This window comes from Bison bison, unplaced genomic scaffold (assembly GCF_000754665.1).
Source record: "Bison bison bison isolate TAMUID 2011002044 unplaced genomic scaffold, Bison_UMD1.0 scf7180017864518, whole genome shotgun sequence".
Taxonomy (NCBI): domain Eukaryota; kingdom Metazoa; phylum Chordata; class Mammalia; order Artiodactyla; family Bovidae; genus Bison; species Bison bison.
Genome location: NW_011495071.1, coordinates 9,705,103 through 9,723,250, shown reverse-complemented (window position 1 = coordinate 9,723,250; position 18,148 = coordinate 9,705,103). Strand labels below are relative to the sequence as shown.

At 37.1% G+C, this 18,148-nt stretch overlaps 1 protein-coding gene across 3 annotated transcripts in view; it reads right to left on the bottom strand.

Annotated features, from left to right (window-relative positions):
• Window positions 1–18,148, bottom strand: part of ARHGEF12 (Rho guanine nucleotide exchange factor (GEF) 12) — a 171,112-nt gene that overhangs the window by 151,734 nt on the left and 1,230 nt on the right. For 2 of the 3 annotated variants that reach the window (XM_010830483.1, XM_010830484.1), the window contains exon 1: window positions 17,660–18,102. The exons of the other annotated variant lie outside the window; for it this stretch is intronic. In XM_010830483.1, the coding sequence (XP_010828785.1) occupies window positions 17,660–17,691 (32 nt within the window). In that variant the 5' untranslated portion in view covers window positions 17,692–18,102. Of the gene's footprint in view, window positions 1–17,659; window positions 18,103–18,148 lie in introns of those variants that run through there. 3 annotated transcript variants of the gene reach the window in all.

Below are 18,148 nucleotides of genomic sequence, written 5' to 3'. Positions count from 1 at the left end.
TCAAAGATCTGATAATTTTTCACAATAATTTTCCCAAATTGGATGGCAGCAAAGAGTAGATGAAGAACTCCTTTTCTACTTCATCAACATCAACTAATAGCTTGACACATTTGGAAGAACAGATTCTGAAGATTAGATAGTTTCTTTGAATAAAGGGCCTAATTTTTATTAGTATTTAAATGTAAAACAAAGTTGACCATTAACTATTTTCTGATCTTTTTAACCACAAACACTTGCAAGTTAGGATTCTTGGTGCTTGTCAACATCAAAACTTAAAAATGAAAACGTCCCAATAACCAAATCTCATCTGAATTATACCAGGTGATTTCCAAAGAAGTCTCCCTTTCTTGCTGACTAAAAACAGTCTCTCACTGAAGAACTGATTTTTCAGGCAGACATCTCTGTAAAATAAAGGATTCACTGCTGTATTTCATTTTTTTTTTAAATCTAATAATAGCTTGCAATTTTTCTACTGTTGTGTCTTTTCTATGTGGCAAAAATACTGATTTTCTATTTACAATAATGAAGTAAAGTTTCCTTTGGAAATGGATTTTCAATTTAAAAGGCAATGTTAGAGAAGATTAAGTAACTGATACATGAAGGATTAAATTATTTGGATACTATCTAAGTCAATGGCACCCCACTCCAGTACTCTTGCCTGGAAACTCCCATGGACAGAGGAGCCTGGTAGGCTGCAGTCCATGGGGTTGCGAAGAGTCAGACACGACTGAGCGACTTCACTTTCACTTTTCACTTTCATGCACTGGAGAAGGAAATGGCAACCCACTCCAGTGTTCTTGCCTGGAGAATCCCAGGGATGGTGGAGCCTGGTGGGCTGCCGTCTATGGGGACGCATACCTATGCTATCTATGGGGACACGACTGAAGCGACTTAGTAGTAGTAGTAGTAGTAAGTCATAATTTTAAATATGGGAAGCAACAGCCTACAAGATAAAGGCAAGTTCCTTTCCACGAACTCAAGACCATTCTAATTATCCCTGTAGTCTCTTTTCTCCCCACTTTTCCTCATTACAAACTGCATGTTCTAGGAATATCCTGCACATAACAAGCCATCCTTCTGCCTAAAATGTCTATTCTATTACCCATATCATCACCACTGCCACCTTTAGACCATACCACATGCACACACACACACTACACCTAACCCCAACTCAACTCCTTACCTTTTAAAGAGGGTCTACACTAAGGTTTTATCTTCCTCCAAAAAACTCTCCATATCTCCTCAGACTGCATCAATAGAGATTTTATCTTATTCATCTATGTATCTTTCTCTGGTTCCCAGAATATTCAATAAATAATTTTTGAAAGAACGACTATTACTTGACTAGTTTGTATCATTTAGCAGTGTTAATTACACTTTACTTTCAACTTTCATCCCTTCATGAAAGCTCCTTTATAAAATACCCTCCTGGTACTCCTACTCCTCCGCAACCATTCCTTTGATTCTCTGCAGGTTTGATTCTCAACAGCCTCTGAGAGCCCTTCTTGACTACCCCAGACATGTGACCCAAGATGCTATTTGGGCCATCCTTTTAGCGAAATCTCATTCTTACTGAACTCACCTACTCAGAGTGCTTCAACTACCATTACGAACACAAGAGCAGTAGCTATGCCCTCATGCCTTCACATCTAGTCGCCTATCCGATGTCTGCACCTGCAGGCTTCACAGGTACCTGTGCTGGGCAGCATCTAAAATAAACCCCAGTGAATTTTGTCTCCTGGAATTCACGCCCTGTAGAGTTCCCTCCCACCCTGAATAGAGCTGATCTCTCAGCTGATCTGAGAGAACATTTCAAAAAAGACAGATTGTGACTTCTGAGCTTAGCTCATAAAACTCATTATGGCTTCCATCTTGTTCTCTATGATCACTTGATTTAGATAAAGTCAGCTGCCTCAAACATTCCGATGAGAGGTCTTCCTGGTGAGCAACTGAGGCCTCCTACCAACAACCAGCATTCACTTAGCCAGCATGTGAGTGAATCACCTTGGAAGTCCATCCAGCAGCTCCAATCAAGCCCTCAGAGGAGTCAAGCAAGTCTTTGCTTCCATAATAGACATCTCAACTACAACCTCGTTGAGAGACCCTGAACCAGAACCACCCAGCTAGGTTGCTTCCAGGTTCCTTATCATAGGAAACTGTGAGATAACAAACGTTTAGCAGCACTCTCCAAGGGAACTTTTTGCAATGATTACAATGGTCTCTGTCCAATGTCCACAACAGTAGCTATTGGCTACACATGGCTATTGTATACTTGAAAGTGGTTAGTGTGACTTAAGACCTAAATTATAAATTTTATCTAATTTTAACTAATTTAAATGGCCACAAGTGCCTTGTGACTACCATGTTAGAGTGCAAGTTTATTTATTGTTTTGGGATAATCTATTATGCAGCATTAGATGACTCTAACCTTAAACTGAATCTGTCCCTTACTACCTCGGTTCTCTCTCCATCTTTCATCGTATCAGTCAACCAAACACACACACACACACACAAAACCCATGCCTTCTCCCTTTTATATTCCATATCTTGGTGAATGGAATACCCAACATCCACTAAAACCCAAGCCAGAAAGGCCCTCACTTTCACCACCTACCTTTCTTACATTTAACATCTTCTTAATAACTCTATTTGTCTCTTCATTTTTAAATGTATTGTTACAAATTTAGTACTTCATTCTTCTTTATTGAAAAATGTCTCCTTATTGGTTATCTCTGCCCCTAAAACTTCTCAAGACTAATCAAATCTTTACAATGCCACCCAAATGATCTTTCTATACCATAACTACTGATCATATTACTCGTGCAATTAAAGATCTTCAGTGGCTTCCCACAATCCAGTGGACAAAAGCCAAACTCAGAACGGTATAAAAATAATTTGACGCCTCCTATCACTGCAACTTTACCAAATGTTGTGCCCATAGTCAACCTCCATGCTCATCACAATGAACTACACCCATGGAGTTCTTAGAAAAGATGAGCTATTTTACCCTTTGTTCATAATCACTGCTTCTACCTGAAACAATCTTCTATTCCTCACCTGATAATTACAACCCATCTTTAAGGATTCAATGGAAGCATTTATCTCCTGTTTCTGATCTATCCAGAAAGTACTGATTTTTCTCGAGTCTCACTGCCGACATGTCTATCTCCTTGTATTAGACTAGAAGCTTCTAAGGGCAGAACGAGTACCCGATTCAATGCTGATTCTGACAGGACAGCATAGTATTAACAGTGTAGGCTGGGAAGTTAGACAAACTTAAGACTAAAATTCCAGTTTTTCCACTTAGTAGGTATGATATTTAAAACTTTCTGAGCACCTGTTTCTTTACCTACAAAATGAAGATTATATAATAAAACCCATTATACTTCACAGTAAAGAATAAGTAAACCATTATGTATAAAATGTTATAGTTCCTACTATATGATTTTTAATCAATAAGTGTATTTTGGATGGAGAGACTAATGAGTTACCAACTCCTGGGTGAGTACAGGAAAGGTGAGATAGATCAAAATAAAAGCTGCTGCTGCTGCTAAGTCACTTCAGTCGTGTCCGACTCTGTGTGACCCCATAAAAGGCAGGTCATCAGGCTCCCCTGTCCCTGGGATTCTCCAGGCAAGAACACTGGAGTGGGTTGCCACTGCCTTCTCCAATGCATGAAAGTGAAAAGTGAAAATGAAGTCGCTCAGTGTCCGACTCTTAGCAACCCCACGGACTGAAGCCTTCCAGGCTCCTCCGTCCATGGGATTTTCCAGGCAAGAATACTGGAGTGGGGTGCCATCGCCTTAAAATAAAAGCTACCATCTTTGAAATCACTTCTGCTAGGCTACTCTATAAAGAAAATACGTTAAATAATCCAGGAAGCCTCTTAGGTATCTACTATGTGGTAGGAAAATGACAGAGAATGGCAAAAGGACTCAACCAGAAATAAATAAAAAGGCTGAGGAAACTAAAAGGTTGAAGAAGAGCAGAAGTTCTAGATGGGATCAGATGGGAGAGATCAAAAGCCCAGTAATGACAATGAAGGCAAAGAATGCATATAGAAAGGAATGGGGGAGACTGAGAAGTAGAAGGTAAGAAGTAGAAAAACACAAAAATTTGGAAGCAGGATCTTTCTGAGCAATGACAAGAGCTAAGATGTTGTCATATGGATAGTTCCTAGGATAAATCACATGAAACTGCAAATACTGAACTATTTTTGACTTAAAAAATAAAACAGATTAGACCATTTTTAAACTAATAAGTTGGACCTCTTTTAAATAATAAAATTTGGGGGGGATTACACATTAATTCCATTAATTTCATTTTATATTCTACCTTTTGCCTTGAGTACCTGAGACAATGTGGGGCTCCTAAGAAAATCATGCAAAACAAAAAATTACATTCTTGTTGAAGTGTTCTGGATGTTCCCTGGAACACAATTTTAAAATTGCTACTGTAATTTGCATTAAAAGATGGCAGTGTTTAGTTGCTCAAGTAGTGGCCAACTCTTTGTGACCCCATGGACTGTAGACCACCAGGCTCCTCTGTCCATGGGATTCCCTAGGCAAGAATACTGGAATGGGTTCCCATTTCCTTCTCCAGAGGATCTTCCCAACCCAGGAATCAAATCCAAGTCTCCTGTGTCTCCTGCATTGGCAGGCAGATTCTTTACCCCTGCACCAGGGAAGTCCACGTTAAAAGATAAAGAAACTAAATAAATAACCTTCTTTGACTGAACATTCTCATTTGAATTCCATACTTTGTAGTTGTGTTTGGACCCTACCTTCACAGAAAAAATAGTTACCCATAATTATGTGCAGTAGCAAACACAATGAACCAGGAGTCAGAAGACCTGGATTTTAAACCTGGTCCCAAGTATGTATAAGCTGGGAAATAACAGGCTAGTCAACAAATGTCTCTGAATCTAAGATTTTTCTCATCTGTAAAACAGGAATAACATCTGCCTTATAGTGCTGTTATATGTATTAAATACAATGCCTACAAAGAACCTACTTAATAAATTGAAGCTTTTACAACTAAATGAGGAAATAACTGTTAAAGTGTAGTAAATGAGACTAAATTACTCAAGTATCACACTGACAAGATATATGAAAGCGACAATGATCTGACTTGTTAGATGGGACAAAGCTGAAGTGAATCATGCTGATTGTATGGTAATAACCTTCTCACTTTTAAATATAGGACAGTAAACATGGGCAAATATTTCTATAATAAGTAGATTATTTATGGATTGTGAATTTGTAATTTACCCCATTATTGTTTCCAATCTGACTTTTAACTTCATCAGCCCTCAAAGATAACAACATTCTCCAGACAAGTCATATCTATAACAAACTTTTCAAGCTGGGTAAGCAAAGATTTCCTTATTACTACCAGTGTAAGGAAGCAATGCTGGCTAAAATGAGATATGGTAAATATTTATGCAAAATTAACAGAACTTTACCCCACAGGGATGCTGCAAGCATGGGAAAAAGCCGCTTCCCAGCAGTCGGCAGAGCGGATGTCTGTAGATCTCCCTAAGGGCTATACAGTCTCCATGTCCATACGAATGCTTCAAAGGGCATTGCTTTTTTGCAGGCAGCCTCTCTGTAAGCTTTTTTTTTTAAACTTTACATAATTGTATTAGTTTTGCCAAATATCAAAATGAATCCACCACTTAGTAAAACTCTCAAATTAGAATTCTCCATCCTTTCCCTACACAGAAACAGTATTCAATAAAGGATCTGGTTTGTGGGCTTCTTTTTTAAACCAGCTATCTGCCTATCTGTTCTTGATTCTCCAGGGTTACTAAGAAAATGCAGGAAAACAATTCATAGCTTAAAAGAGGTTAAAAAATAACACACTGAACTATCTCTTAGGCAAGTTTTCTTTTCCAATGTTATGGCACAAAGGGACGCTAAGTAAAAGGATTCATGCCACAGAATTTTCAGTAACAAAAAAATCATTTACAGAGAGGAAATGACTAAAAATTAACAATGTTTTATGGCACAGAATATGAATCTACAGCTAGGATAAAAGGGATGATATTTCTTTAAGTGGTAGAAACTGTAAACTAAATGATATAGAAGAGATTACTACTGTAAGAAGAAACCTTTAAAAAGAAAATATAATCTCCATTACCACTTAACCAAACATAGATTCTTGCTAAGAATAAACTTAAACTCAATTTGCTTACATCATTTATGTTTCACAAAGGCCCAATCACTAGTAAAGTCATTCTTCTGCTACCTTTTCCTCCTCTTACATACTCAGTATAACAATTTTTTGAGTCATTTACTGTCTTGTGTGCCTATAACACACACACGCAACAAACCAAATCCCATAAAACTTGTATTAGATGGACTGTAAACAGCCAGGTTCCTCTGTCCATGGGATTCTCCAGGCAATACTGGAGTAGGTTGCTATGCCCTCCTCCAGGTGATCTTCCTGATCCTGGGATCAAACATGCATCTCTTACATCTCCTGCATTGGCAGGGGGGTTCTTTACCACTAGCACCACCCCTAAAGTACACATGACTTCTCATCTTAATCCTCAGCACTAATCAATGAATATCAGAGGTAAATTTCTTAATTCTTTAAATACAAATCAGCAGACAAGAATGCAAAATAACTGACAACATAATGACCTACACAGAGCTGGCATTCAATATTTATTGAACAAATGAAGAAACAAATGAACTGATGTTGTCAGGACAGAGCTGGACAAATCTAAGTGACCAAAGGCAGATTTAAAAGTTGACTGCCAATCCTAAAAAAAATCTTATTGACTCTATACCTACAGATGCTACTGTTTCACAGTCTGAGTTGAAATAACTGTCTCTTTGGTCTATTCCTCACCTCTAAATGCACCTTAATTCTAAAAACATCCTATAATTTGAAATTAATGGAAAGGGAATATTATCACAGCAAGGAAAAAAACACTGTTACAGCAGAAGCAGCAGATACATATGAATTCCGAATTATTTAAAATGTGTAGATCAAAGTTGTAGGAAAACCCAATTTCTTAAGTTTAAACAATAATAAGTTCCATTCTAAGTTTCTGACCTCCTTTAGGTACTTAAATACATTTTCATTTAATCTTCATGCCAACATTAAAGGTAAGTGATATTACTCCAATTTTTATACACGAGAAAACTAAACTGTTCCTCAGAGACGTACATTTCCCTAAAGTATCCTAGCATGTAAGCAGAACAAGTCTTGACACCAAAACCCAGGCTCTTTTCTCTACATTATCTTCATTTAGTTCCCTTTTACTACTCCTTTCTTACAAAGGCTGCAAAAAATCAAAATTAGAATATATAATTAAGAGCTAAAGTATCTTTCCTTTAAAAGCTACTTTTAATCTCTAAAAAGAGAATAGTCTCAAAAAAATTCTGCCAGGGCAGTCAAAATTAATATAATTACTAATATTTATCCATATTTTACTTAATTCCTTTTTTGGAAACAAATTATATCTTGTATCCTGTTATGCAATAACTGCATGGTAAGAACCTTCTCTCTCGCTCTTTTTAACTATTCACATCTATTTACTAATATACCCAATTTACCTTCAAACACTGTTTCAAGAATTCTGACCATGTAGGCTTCTGGATAAATACACAAGAAACAAATACTTAAGTAACAAGAAACCACAAACCTTTCCCCAAATTGCACAAAAGACAAATGCAACCCAAGTGGAAGTACCTTATTCTGACAAAGGGACCAACAAATTATTATCTTTAAAAGTGAATGTTTTTCTAACATGATACAATAGAAATACAACATGAACAAAAGGCAGGTCAAAGAGTTAATTCTCCATGGGGGAAAAAACTGTTTATTTATTAAAAACAGACTGTAGTGCCCCAAGCAACCAAAGCCAGAATCAATCCAATGCCAAGAAAAATTCAAAATTAAATAAAATTTTTATGTACAAGTCGATGATAACCAAGTTTCTGCTTCAGTCACTACATGGATTCTGAAATGAGATTAACAATATAACTTAATTAAAGAAAACTAAAACTACTTGGACACCTAGAAAGACCATTTTAACTAAGTTTCAATGAACAGTGAAAAACATCAGATAAGAAAACATAGATAGTACTATCCTAAAATAAACTATTTTCATCATGTTATATACAATAATTTATTCACTAGCCTGTATAAATCCTCTTTGATCAACTCATTGTCGCCAGCCAACCTACAAACTGAAGGGATTATATCTGTTTAGCTTGCTTCCCACTGTTACATAATACCCCTCTCCCAAGTATGTTCTGTGAAACTGACTATTCTCGATCCATAATATAATGTCTATTACTCCCATAACCATAGAAATGATAAGTAAACTTACTGTCTCACACTATATGCTAATAAAATCTATGAAGTTATGAGTCAAAATGTAGGCTTTAAAAAGGTCCTCAGATGAACTAACCTGAGCAGGTGAGAGTGAGTTAAATTATTTCTAAACTAAAATTAGACAGATTCACTTTCTTATTTTTATATTGTTTTAGGACTATTTCCTTAGAGATCTGACAGAACCTTTCTCTGCACAGCAAACAGCATAGCTGAATACAGAATTTTTAGAAATGATTCTGATATTCTTCTCCAGAGTATATAACATCAGCAACTGGGAACTCCCAGAAGACTTACAGCCATTAAGGGCTGGGATTCCTTTCAATTGGCGTCATTCCAACAGAGGCTCAGTGTGAAATGAAACCTCCTGCAAATCAAATCTGTTGCAATGTTATTTTTTTCCAGAGGTTAATTACCTGCTTCACACTTACACACACACACACACACACACACACACTCAGGAGGAAAGGAGGTACTGGAAAAACAGATGACATTCTGCTGTAAGCCTCCTCCAGAAATACTCAAAACGAAATCAAAACAACTTTCTGGCTGTCAAATTCTAGATACAACTCCATGAACATCCTCGCCTACTTGACACCTGTCAGTCCATAGCATCATTATCTCCAACTACTAACAGACAGTAAGAATTTACTAAAAGAAGTTACACCTTCAGATTTTATCTTTCAGAGATACTCAGTGAAATATTTATGGTTGAAATTATGATATCCAGCCTACTTCAAAATAATCCAGTGGAGAAGCGGGAAAAGGAAATAGATGAACCAAGACTGTCCATGCACAGAAAGTTTTTGACACAAACAATGGGAACACGGAAGTTTATTATATTATTCTCTGTACTTGTGTATATGCTTGAAACAGTCCATAAAAATAAAAACTTTCACAGATTCAAAACAATCCATTTAACAAGAATTCATCGATCACCTCCGATAACAGACTGTCTTACTGCTTTGCCCTTTCTTTCCTTAGGATTATACAGATCTACCTATCATCACCCGGCGTGTGATGCCACCTGTGGGAGTACTACACATCTCTGGCCCAATGACAATGAGCATGACCATATTACTGCTTTGACCAATGACATGTGAGTGATGTGATATACACCTCGACGGAGCAGAAGTTTTTGAAGTCACTGTATGTTGCCATCCGTTTTCCTGTTCTTTCCCTCTGCCACAGAAATGGCATATTCCAGGGGCTGCTGGGGGGATGCTCCTTCAGACAGGGTTCCAAAAATGCTGCAATCAATCCAGAGCTGACAAGATGCAGTGTAAGCAAGAAATTAACTAGTGTTGTAAGCCACAGATATTTGTTGGTGTTGCTATGCGAGAAGAGGACGATAGAGGATGAGATGGCTGGATGGCATCACCAACTCGATGGACACGAGTCTGAGTGAACTCCGGGAGTTGGTGATGGACAGGGAGGGCTGGCGTGCTGCAATCCATGGGGTCACAAAGAGTCGGACACGACTGAGCGACTGAACTGAACTGATGGCAATACAACCCAGCAAAAGCTGATAGATACATTTACTACAAGTCAGGTACCAAGAATATTAAAATGATGAGTGGTATATTTATGAGACTGTAAAGGAAGGTAGATACACACAAAAAAACTTAACTGTAGTTACCTCTGAGGAGAGAGTCTGAGAACCAGAGGGTGTGCAGGGATACAGTTACGATCAGAGGGAGACTTTATATATTATTATATCATATTATCTATCATTTGAATTTTCATGAGTGTGTTTAACAACATCATTTGGATAACTGGATAATTTGGGCTATTTTTTCTTCCTTATGCTTTTTAGTATTAAAAGAGAATAAAAATATAATGAAGCAGATAGTAACTAATTAAAAATGAGTAAGAACTACCCTCCTATCCTTAAGGAATCTGAAAACTGGTTGCAATTTAGCTTTAAAGAAAGCCTTTTCCAATAAAGATATTCATTGTTAATTCTTCAAAGTGGCAAAGGCAATATGTGAAAACAAAATTTAAAACAATGAGGAGTGTAAGTACATGCAATTCTATCAGTTTGCTCATCTTAAGATTTCAGTAAAGCAAACATAGGGTTTTGTACATGGGTAGTGCACCTATGGATCTCAAAGGAAATTCTCTCAATCACATTATTTCAGTATGCCAATTAAACTGGTGAAGAAGCACACTCTAGGCGTTAAACTTGGTGAATAAGCCTTAACCATAGACAAGCCTTAACTATAGACCAGGTATCTACTCCTCTAAGTTAACCCATACAGGGTAACTATATTTTTAAGCATTAGAAGAAAAACATTCCAACCACAACTCTTGAGGTGACTAAACAACACTTGAATGGTAACAGAAGTCTCAAGGCCAATAAAGTAACATTTCACTACATGAATAAATTTTTACTTAAACTTGAGCAATATCTGCAAATATGATTAGGGACATGTCTGCTCTTTTCATCTTAGGATCTCAAAGCACTTTACAAACGTTAATTTAACCCTCGTATCGCCTTGGGAGGTAGGTATTATACAACATTATAACCATCTATTCTGCCACTACAAAACATTTAAATATCCCTTCAGCAGTACTTGCCCTGACGAGGTATTGCCAAAACAGCCAATAAGACAGGAAATAAGCTGACAGTGCATATGCCACCAACAATCTCTAAAAAGATCCGACCTTCACCCACAAGAACCACTTCCTCTGAGTAAACCACAAAGACTGTACAGGGCAACCACAATGTATCAGCCTGTGTCGGAACACAGGCAGATAACCCATCTAAAACCTATGGAAGGCTATGTCCAAGCACCTTCACAAGGTATCTTATATATATATTTCAGTGTATAAGTGTATTTGGGGGACTTGTTACTCTTCTGGATGAGATATAGTCACCTTCTACATTACATAATCAATTTCACATATAATTTATTCAGATGCTGATTTTTTCAACACCACAAATATCCAGATTTTTCTGAATCCACAGAAGACATGAAATCTTCCTTAAGCTCGAGTGTATGAACCTAACATCAGCATTTAAATGTAATATTTAACCAAAACTGTAGTCTCGAACAGTTGTCTTTAAATGCCTATAATAGGCATCAGAAGAAAAAAACAGTGTGACAAGTGGATAAGATTAAACATTAACTAAATCAGGTTTTCTTATATATTCCCAATTTCTTCATGAATTGTCTCTCACAGTCCCATGACAGGAAACCTAATTTTTTACTGGCCTTCAGATTTGCTTATCTCTCAACACTGGGAAGCCACCCAGGTCTATCATGTGTCTATGACCGAAAAAGCCAGGATTCAGCATTTGAATTAGTAAGAGATCCTGTTTTGCTATGAATCTAAGCTGTCAGCTGCATTGGTACATGTTAATTTAGTAAGGAAAACAGTATACTTCTCCTTTTACTGAAAGTCAGTAACGTATGTTTATAAACTATAGGCAGTCTCTGACCTGTGACACCATCACATATTATCTCTGCAAAATAAAAAAGCTGAGAATTATTCTAGGTACTAGCTTCATAGGTTTCTCTTGATGTTAGAAACTCTTACAAATTTCTTTCTTTTGTGGCTATCTTGGTACTCTAGATATTCTAAGTAGAGAAAGTAAAATACCCTAAATCTCATCTGTTTCCAAAATTCTGACATTTGAGGTAACAAAATCACTAGCAAAACATGGAAGAATAAAGACATCTATTTAAAATAACTTTAAGTATCAACAATAAAGGTCTACTAATACAACATTCAAGAGCTCTATCTTATATATATACATATGTACGTATATATATATAATAATTTAAATATCCATGTTTTCCTTCTGTTACTTATCATTAGTAACAATTCTTGTAAATACACTGGTAAGAAAGTAAAACATTATTTCAATATTAATAACAGTATGTCTTATTGGAAAAACCTGCTTATCATTGCAAATCTATTTCTTTTCACTAATAAGTGGAAATAACAGGAAAAAACAAAGTTAAACAACACAAGCACACACACACAAAAAAACAAAATGGAAAAATGACACACAATTTTAAGATTAGACTGAAAAACCACTGTAAAAAAACAAAGAAAAAAGAATAACAACTTACAGATATATCTCATCATACAGTGATATCTTAAAGCTACAACCACATCTCTTTATTAAATTCAGAGATGGTTCACCCTCATTTCTGATTAATTTTCAACCAGGGATGGTTTATCATTTGTTTGCTACATTTTTGTCACATAATTGATAATACTTGTAACTTACATTAGGGCACATATCAGAAAGAATCACTTTGTAAACAAGGCTTTTATAACATGAGCAATGGCTTAATTAGCTGATTTGCTAATTATGCTGTTTGTATATATCTGTTTGTTTTTTTGATGGTGACATCTCCCATATCCATTCTAAAAAAACTATCTAAAATAAAACTGAGTCAAAATGGTTTTGAGAATTTCTTTACTTATAATTTTGGGCTATGCCTGGAGAAAACAGAAGACCCCTGTATTATGGTAAAACCAAACTGCAACTTGTTCTAGAATATGAATAAAGATAAAATATAGAGTATCATTTTGTAGTAGAACAGCACTGAAAGAAAAAAACCATTTTGCACTAGATGAGCAACTGAGGAAAAGCTAATAAAATATTAAGAGGAACAGACTGACTTTTAGACACAAATCAACAGAATATACAACTTGGCTCAGCAAAGAATAAGGGTGGGGGGAAGGAAAGGGTGGTGGACAACTGTCTAAACCATTTACAGTCACATAAACATAAAATGGGAGGAGATCATTATTTAGCCTAGTACAGCAAGTGTATACAAGTAACAGGACAACTTAAAAGAAAAGTCTGTGCTAAAGATCAAGAAAAACTTCCTGACTATAAGATCTATCAGATTGTTGTTCAGTCTCCTGAGGAAGTGACGATAGCTTTATCCTCTAGAGATACTTAAAATTAGAATGGATAAGGTACTAGAAAGCATCCGGTAAGAGAAAAATCCAACCCTGACTTAGCTTGGAAAGTTACAAGGGAAGCAGGACAGAAAAAATACACACGGAAAGACAATAATTTAGAGTGACATCTGGAGGACTTGAAAGCCAGAAAATCTAGGTCATATCTTGAATCTATCCTTTCCAGTTTTATAATCTTAACTTAAATGCTATGAGTTGCTCTAAGTGTAAATGATGATCTGCCTCACATTGAATTGAAGACACTGTAAATGTTAGAGCCACACTGCCATAGGATATCATTACATATATCAGGGTATTTTCTTCAAAAGGAAACAACAACATTTATAATTTTGCTGATTTTAAATTTTCAGTCCAAATGCCATTATTTTGAAGATTCTTAACTACTGAAAGGAAAAGGACCATGCCTTCCAATGAAGTTTTAAAACATCATCAACACCACGTTTTAATGGATGAAACTTAATGAAGTTAATTATGCTCCGTTTCTGAAAATGTGGCATGGTCAATCCCTAGGAGATAAGCAATTAAATGATAAGTAGCATTTCTGGTAACTTTGTTAGACAACCATGATGTAAAAGCACTTCTCCAATTACCACTGGAAAATGGTTAAAATATCCTGCTGCTTTTACAACCCGTATCAGTAGGCAGGCAATTCATACTCAATTCATGAAACCACCAGTGTGTTAAGTGGTATTACCAGGTTAACATATTTTTATTATGATTCAAATAAAGCTTCTCTCATCATCTCACTAAATACACGTGAACATCTTATAAATGTGCCGTTAATCTAGAAGACTATAGCTCTGTACTTTTAAAAAATTTACTTGGACTGTACATGTTGACTCATGTAAAACTGTACAAGTGAATGTACTACTGCGTACCTGTCTGAATCAGAATTTAAAACTGAAAAACTAGAAGAAAAGAACATTAGAGTGAATACAAAGCTAGCTCTGTGATCCTGGCCCTACTTTCAATTCAGTATTTATCTAATGACTGATTTTACAAATGAATGCTACAAATAATTTCACCTTGCAGATGACTCAGGCAGCCTTGAAAACAGTGCACATACAGAATTTTTGTTTTGTATTTTAATCAAAAGCATTATTATATGGCACTGTTGGCAGAAAAAGTATTATGAATGAAAACGTTAATTACTGGGCAAATGCATGTAAAGCCTCTGGTTTCCAGTCTCACTTTAAAAAGGTGCTTCTTTAAAAAAAAAAAAAAAAGCCAATATATTAAAAACCTTTTATCTATAAATCAAAACCAACAAAATCTACAAGTCCTAGACAGGACATAGGTTCTTTTCAACAAAGACCTTTATAGCAAAATCGTACCTGTATTGTCCCTGAAAAAATTCACTGTTCTAGAATACAGCCTGAAACAATTTACTCAGTCCACTGAAAAAACATTCTCTTATCTCTCAAAAGAAATTCCAACTACCACAGGACCCCTAAACTCTTAGGGTGAGGACAAGCATCCAGGAGGATAAGAAACAATTAGGATTATTTTGGGACTAAGGACAGCAATCAATGCAAACTGGAGAACAGCAATCAGATATTTCTATCACTTTTCAAGTGCTGGTTCTAAAAGCTGAAAAATATAATCTTCAGGTTTCATAGAAATTACAAAGCAAGACACTGGATGGCATTCATAAGCTGTTTAGATTTTTTTTTTTAACAATTCAAATATACTACATAAAAACAACAGCTACCATGAACATATAGATTGAGTTTTAAGTTGATAATTACACTTTTAAAAAGGGGGCTGGAGTGCCTGAGGAATAGAGAATGAAAAGGGGAAATGGGGAGTAAATGAATGTGTTAATTTAACTGCAAAATAATAACAGGATATAACAGAATTCTGAGTCTCCAAAGTGACCATTCAGAGCCCAAACATAGCTGAATTCCATCCCAGCCCCAGCACGTCCCTAACACAAGAATAAAACCCTTCTTATCTTGTTCAGCCATGTGTCGCCTGCCACAAACTGCAAAACAGAACAACGCCCAAAACCAGCTAGTCTGATTTCAACTGAGGACAGACAGACTCTGTAGTCAGAAGCATCACAATGAAAGAACTCTAACTCACACAGCTGGCCTGGTGGGTCTGCACACTCTACAAAACAAAGCCATACCACATACAGTACTTCAAACTTGAAAGGATCTTTAAAAAGACACTGTTAATTTGCCAATAGCTCTAGAATCAGCAAAATGTATCTAGAGTGCACTGGAGTTAGACCATGAGAAGAGGCTGAGGTAGGTAGGCTGAGAAGAAGATGGGAACTATTCTATACTCGTAACTTTATTAAGGCAGCCTGGCACAGAAATAACACTAAACCAGTACTTCCAGATTTCACCCCAACATATATTCAAATCAGAGACAACTCTAAGAGTCAATGGATGCTTGAGATTTATGGGGCAAGATATGTTCAAAGAAAAAGTAATGGTCACATAAGAATAAATCTTGTGGTGGAAAAAAAGAAACTAGGAGTAAATTCCTAAGAAATATGAATCCATAATTGTCTCACCAAGGCACATTAAATTAAGTGGCTTTTAAAGTCTTTTGTCTTTTAAAAAGTATGTGAAATTAGGCAGTACCCAAACTAATTCAAGTAGATATTAAACCCAAACCAATTTGCAGATTCATCTTAGAATATTCATCTTTTAATCCTTTGTGCCCAGCACAGTGCCTGGCAAAAAACAGGCATTAACTGCATGCTTATTGTACATCTGTATCTCATCTAAGTTACAAAAAGCAACACAAATCCCAAAGTTTTCCTTCCAACATAATGGAAATAGGAAGAAAATCTCTGAGAAGCAAAGAAGAAGGAAAGATCATTACTTGGGGGCCTTTAGGTGATTTTCACGTGGAATGAGCTGGTGACCCAAGGTTCTGTTTCTACGGAATTAAACACCCTTACTATTGCAATGAAAACTACCAACATATTAGTTCCTAATAAGACTTGTCTCCAGGGTCAACAGAGAAGGCAAGAATTAAGAGAACCAGCAAAACAATTACCCATGAAAGTGGCTTCTCAGAGGCAAAACACCGTGAAAGGAAAAGGAATGGGAATAACCAGAAAAAATCAAAATAAGCATTGTTAATAATGTTAAGTGTACTCTCGGAGAAGTTGAAAATTAAATGCATTAAAAAAAATACACAAACAAAGAATAAATAGTTTAAATATTTAATAGAATCTTTTAGGTGAACATTCACATGATACTGGGAAGCATCAACAGGAACAGGAAATTCTGTTTCTGGAGTAGCTGTTAGGGTAAGATAATGGAATTTGGCCCTTTTAAAATCAACAAATGAGTCTTACAATTGGGTGAAACTCTCTTATTAGGGAATTCAACTACTTTTTGCAGAAGCACTTCTCAAAATGCTTTCTTTGCTCCCTAATTTCAGTTATTTGATCTTTTTTTTTTTCTTTTTAATGATGTAATGGTTTGAAGGCTGACCAAAAAAAAAAAAACAATTGAAACTTGGGACTTGAATACAATGTCATAGTTACACTGAAAAATATCATGTAGTAAAGAATATGCTTTTATCACTTAAATATTGCAAAGAATAACTCTAAAGAGTAAGGAAACTCACTTAAACCACAAATGGTCTACCTCAATTCACCAAGCAACATAGGTAAGTACTGTAAAAGACTGACCCAACTCAACAAATCCACCTGCCAGCTTCTACTACATAATTCGCTTAGGCCTACACCCCTTAAATGCAAACGTTTCGGGAAAATGAAATCCTAAAAGTGTAATAATTAAAATCAAGCCCCATGATGTTCCCCCGCCCTTTCTTTTTTTTAGTTCCTTGATATTGTCCCCACCAGAAGACTGGGACTTACTGGTAATTCCAACATTCTGGAAAACTATTAGACAATAAACACCGTGCAAGTCAATGTTTCAAGGATATCAATTTCATAAATCATCATGCGGTAGTCTCAGAATGAAGTTCACAAACAGAACAGGGTCTAAGGAACTACAGGCCAGGAGTTAACTTATGAGGGACCAATACCCCAGCCGACCTCCGGCGCTGACCTTCACCCAAAATGACCTTCCTCTGCTTCCAAGATCAGTACCGAATCCTAATGCCCACTACGGACAGAAAAACACAATCGTGGCTTTACCTATCCCTCCTCCGACACTCTGTTAAAGTTTCTCTCCAGGAAAAAAAAAAAAAAATACATTTCCAAATTCAATCAACCGGGTAACTTGGCAGCAACCCCAGACTAACTGCAGAGCTCGGAAACAACCCTCCGTCGGATGCCTGTCAACTTCACTGGGCAAAGGCAATCCTGACTCTCCTGCTAGGTCGGGCCCCATCCAGGGAGGCTAAGCGCAGGGGGTAGCTTCATACCAACCTGTCGGTGATAGTAGACTGTGTGCCACTCATTGGGGCCCTTGGCGAGAGGTCCTCCTTTTATCCAACTTGCATTTTACAGTAACACCTCCACCCCACCCCCAGCGCTCCGGGATCAGGCCCGACTCCGTAGGGGACACCAGAGTCCAACTCAAAACTCCATTCAGTCATCTAGAACGTCCGACTGGCAGGGGTCAAGGAAAGGGGATGTGGGTGGGAGCGAAGCACGTTATCTCCCAAAACAAACCGAGCAAGTCCGCCAGAAGGCGAGTTCTAAAGCTAGGGAGCGATCCTTGGGAAAGCGCCGGAGAAAACTTCGTCACGGAGGGAAGTCGGCGAGCCGCGCGGGGAACGGACCTCAGGAGTCCGTCCGGGGCAGGATGGGCTCCTCGTCGGGGTCTCGGGGGCCTGTAAATCCCCGCCACCGAGCCGGGGCCCGCTGGCTTCTGCTTTCTATCTGGGGCTGCCGGCCGCTCGTGGCCGCGGTCTC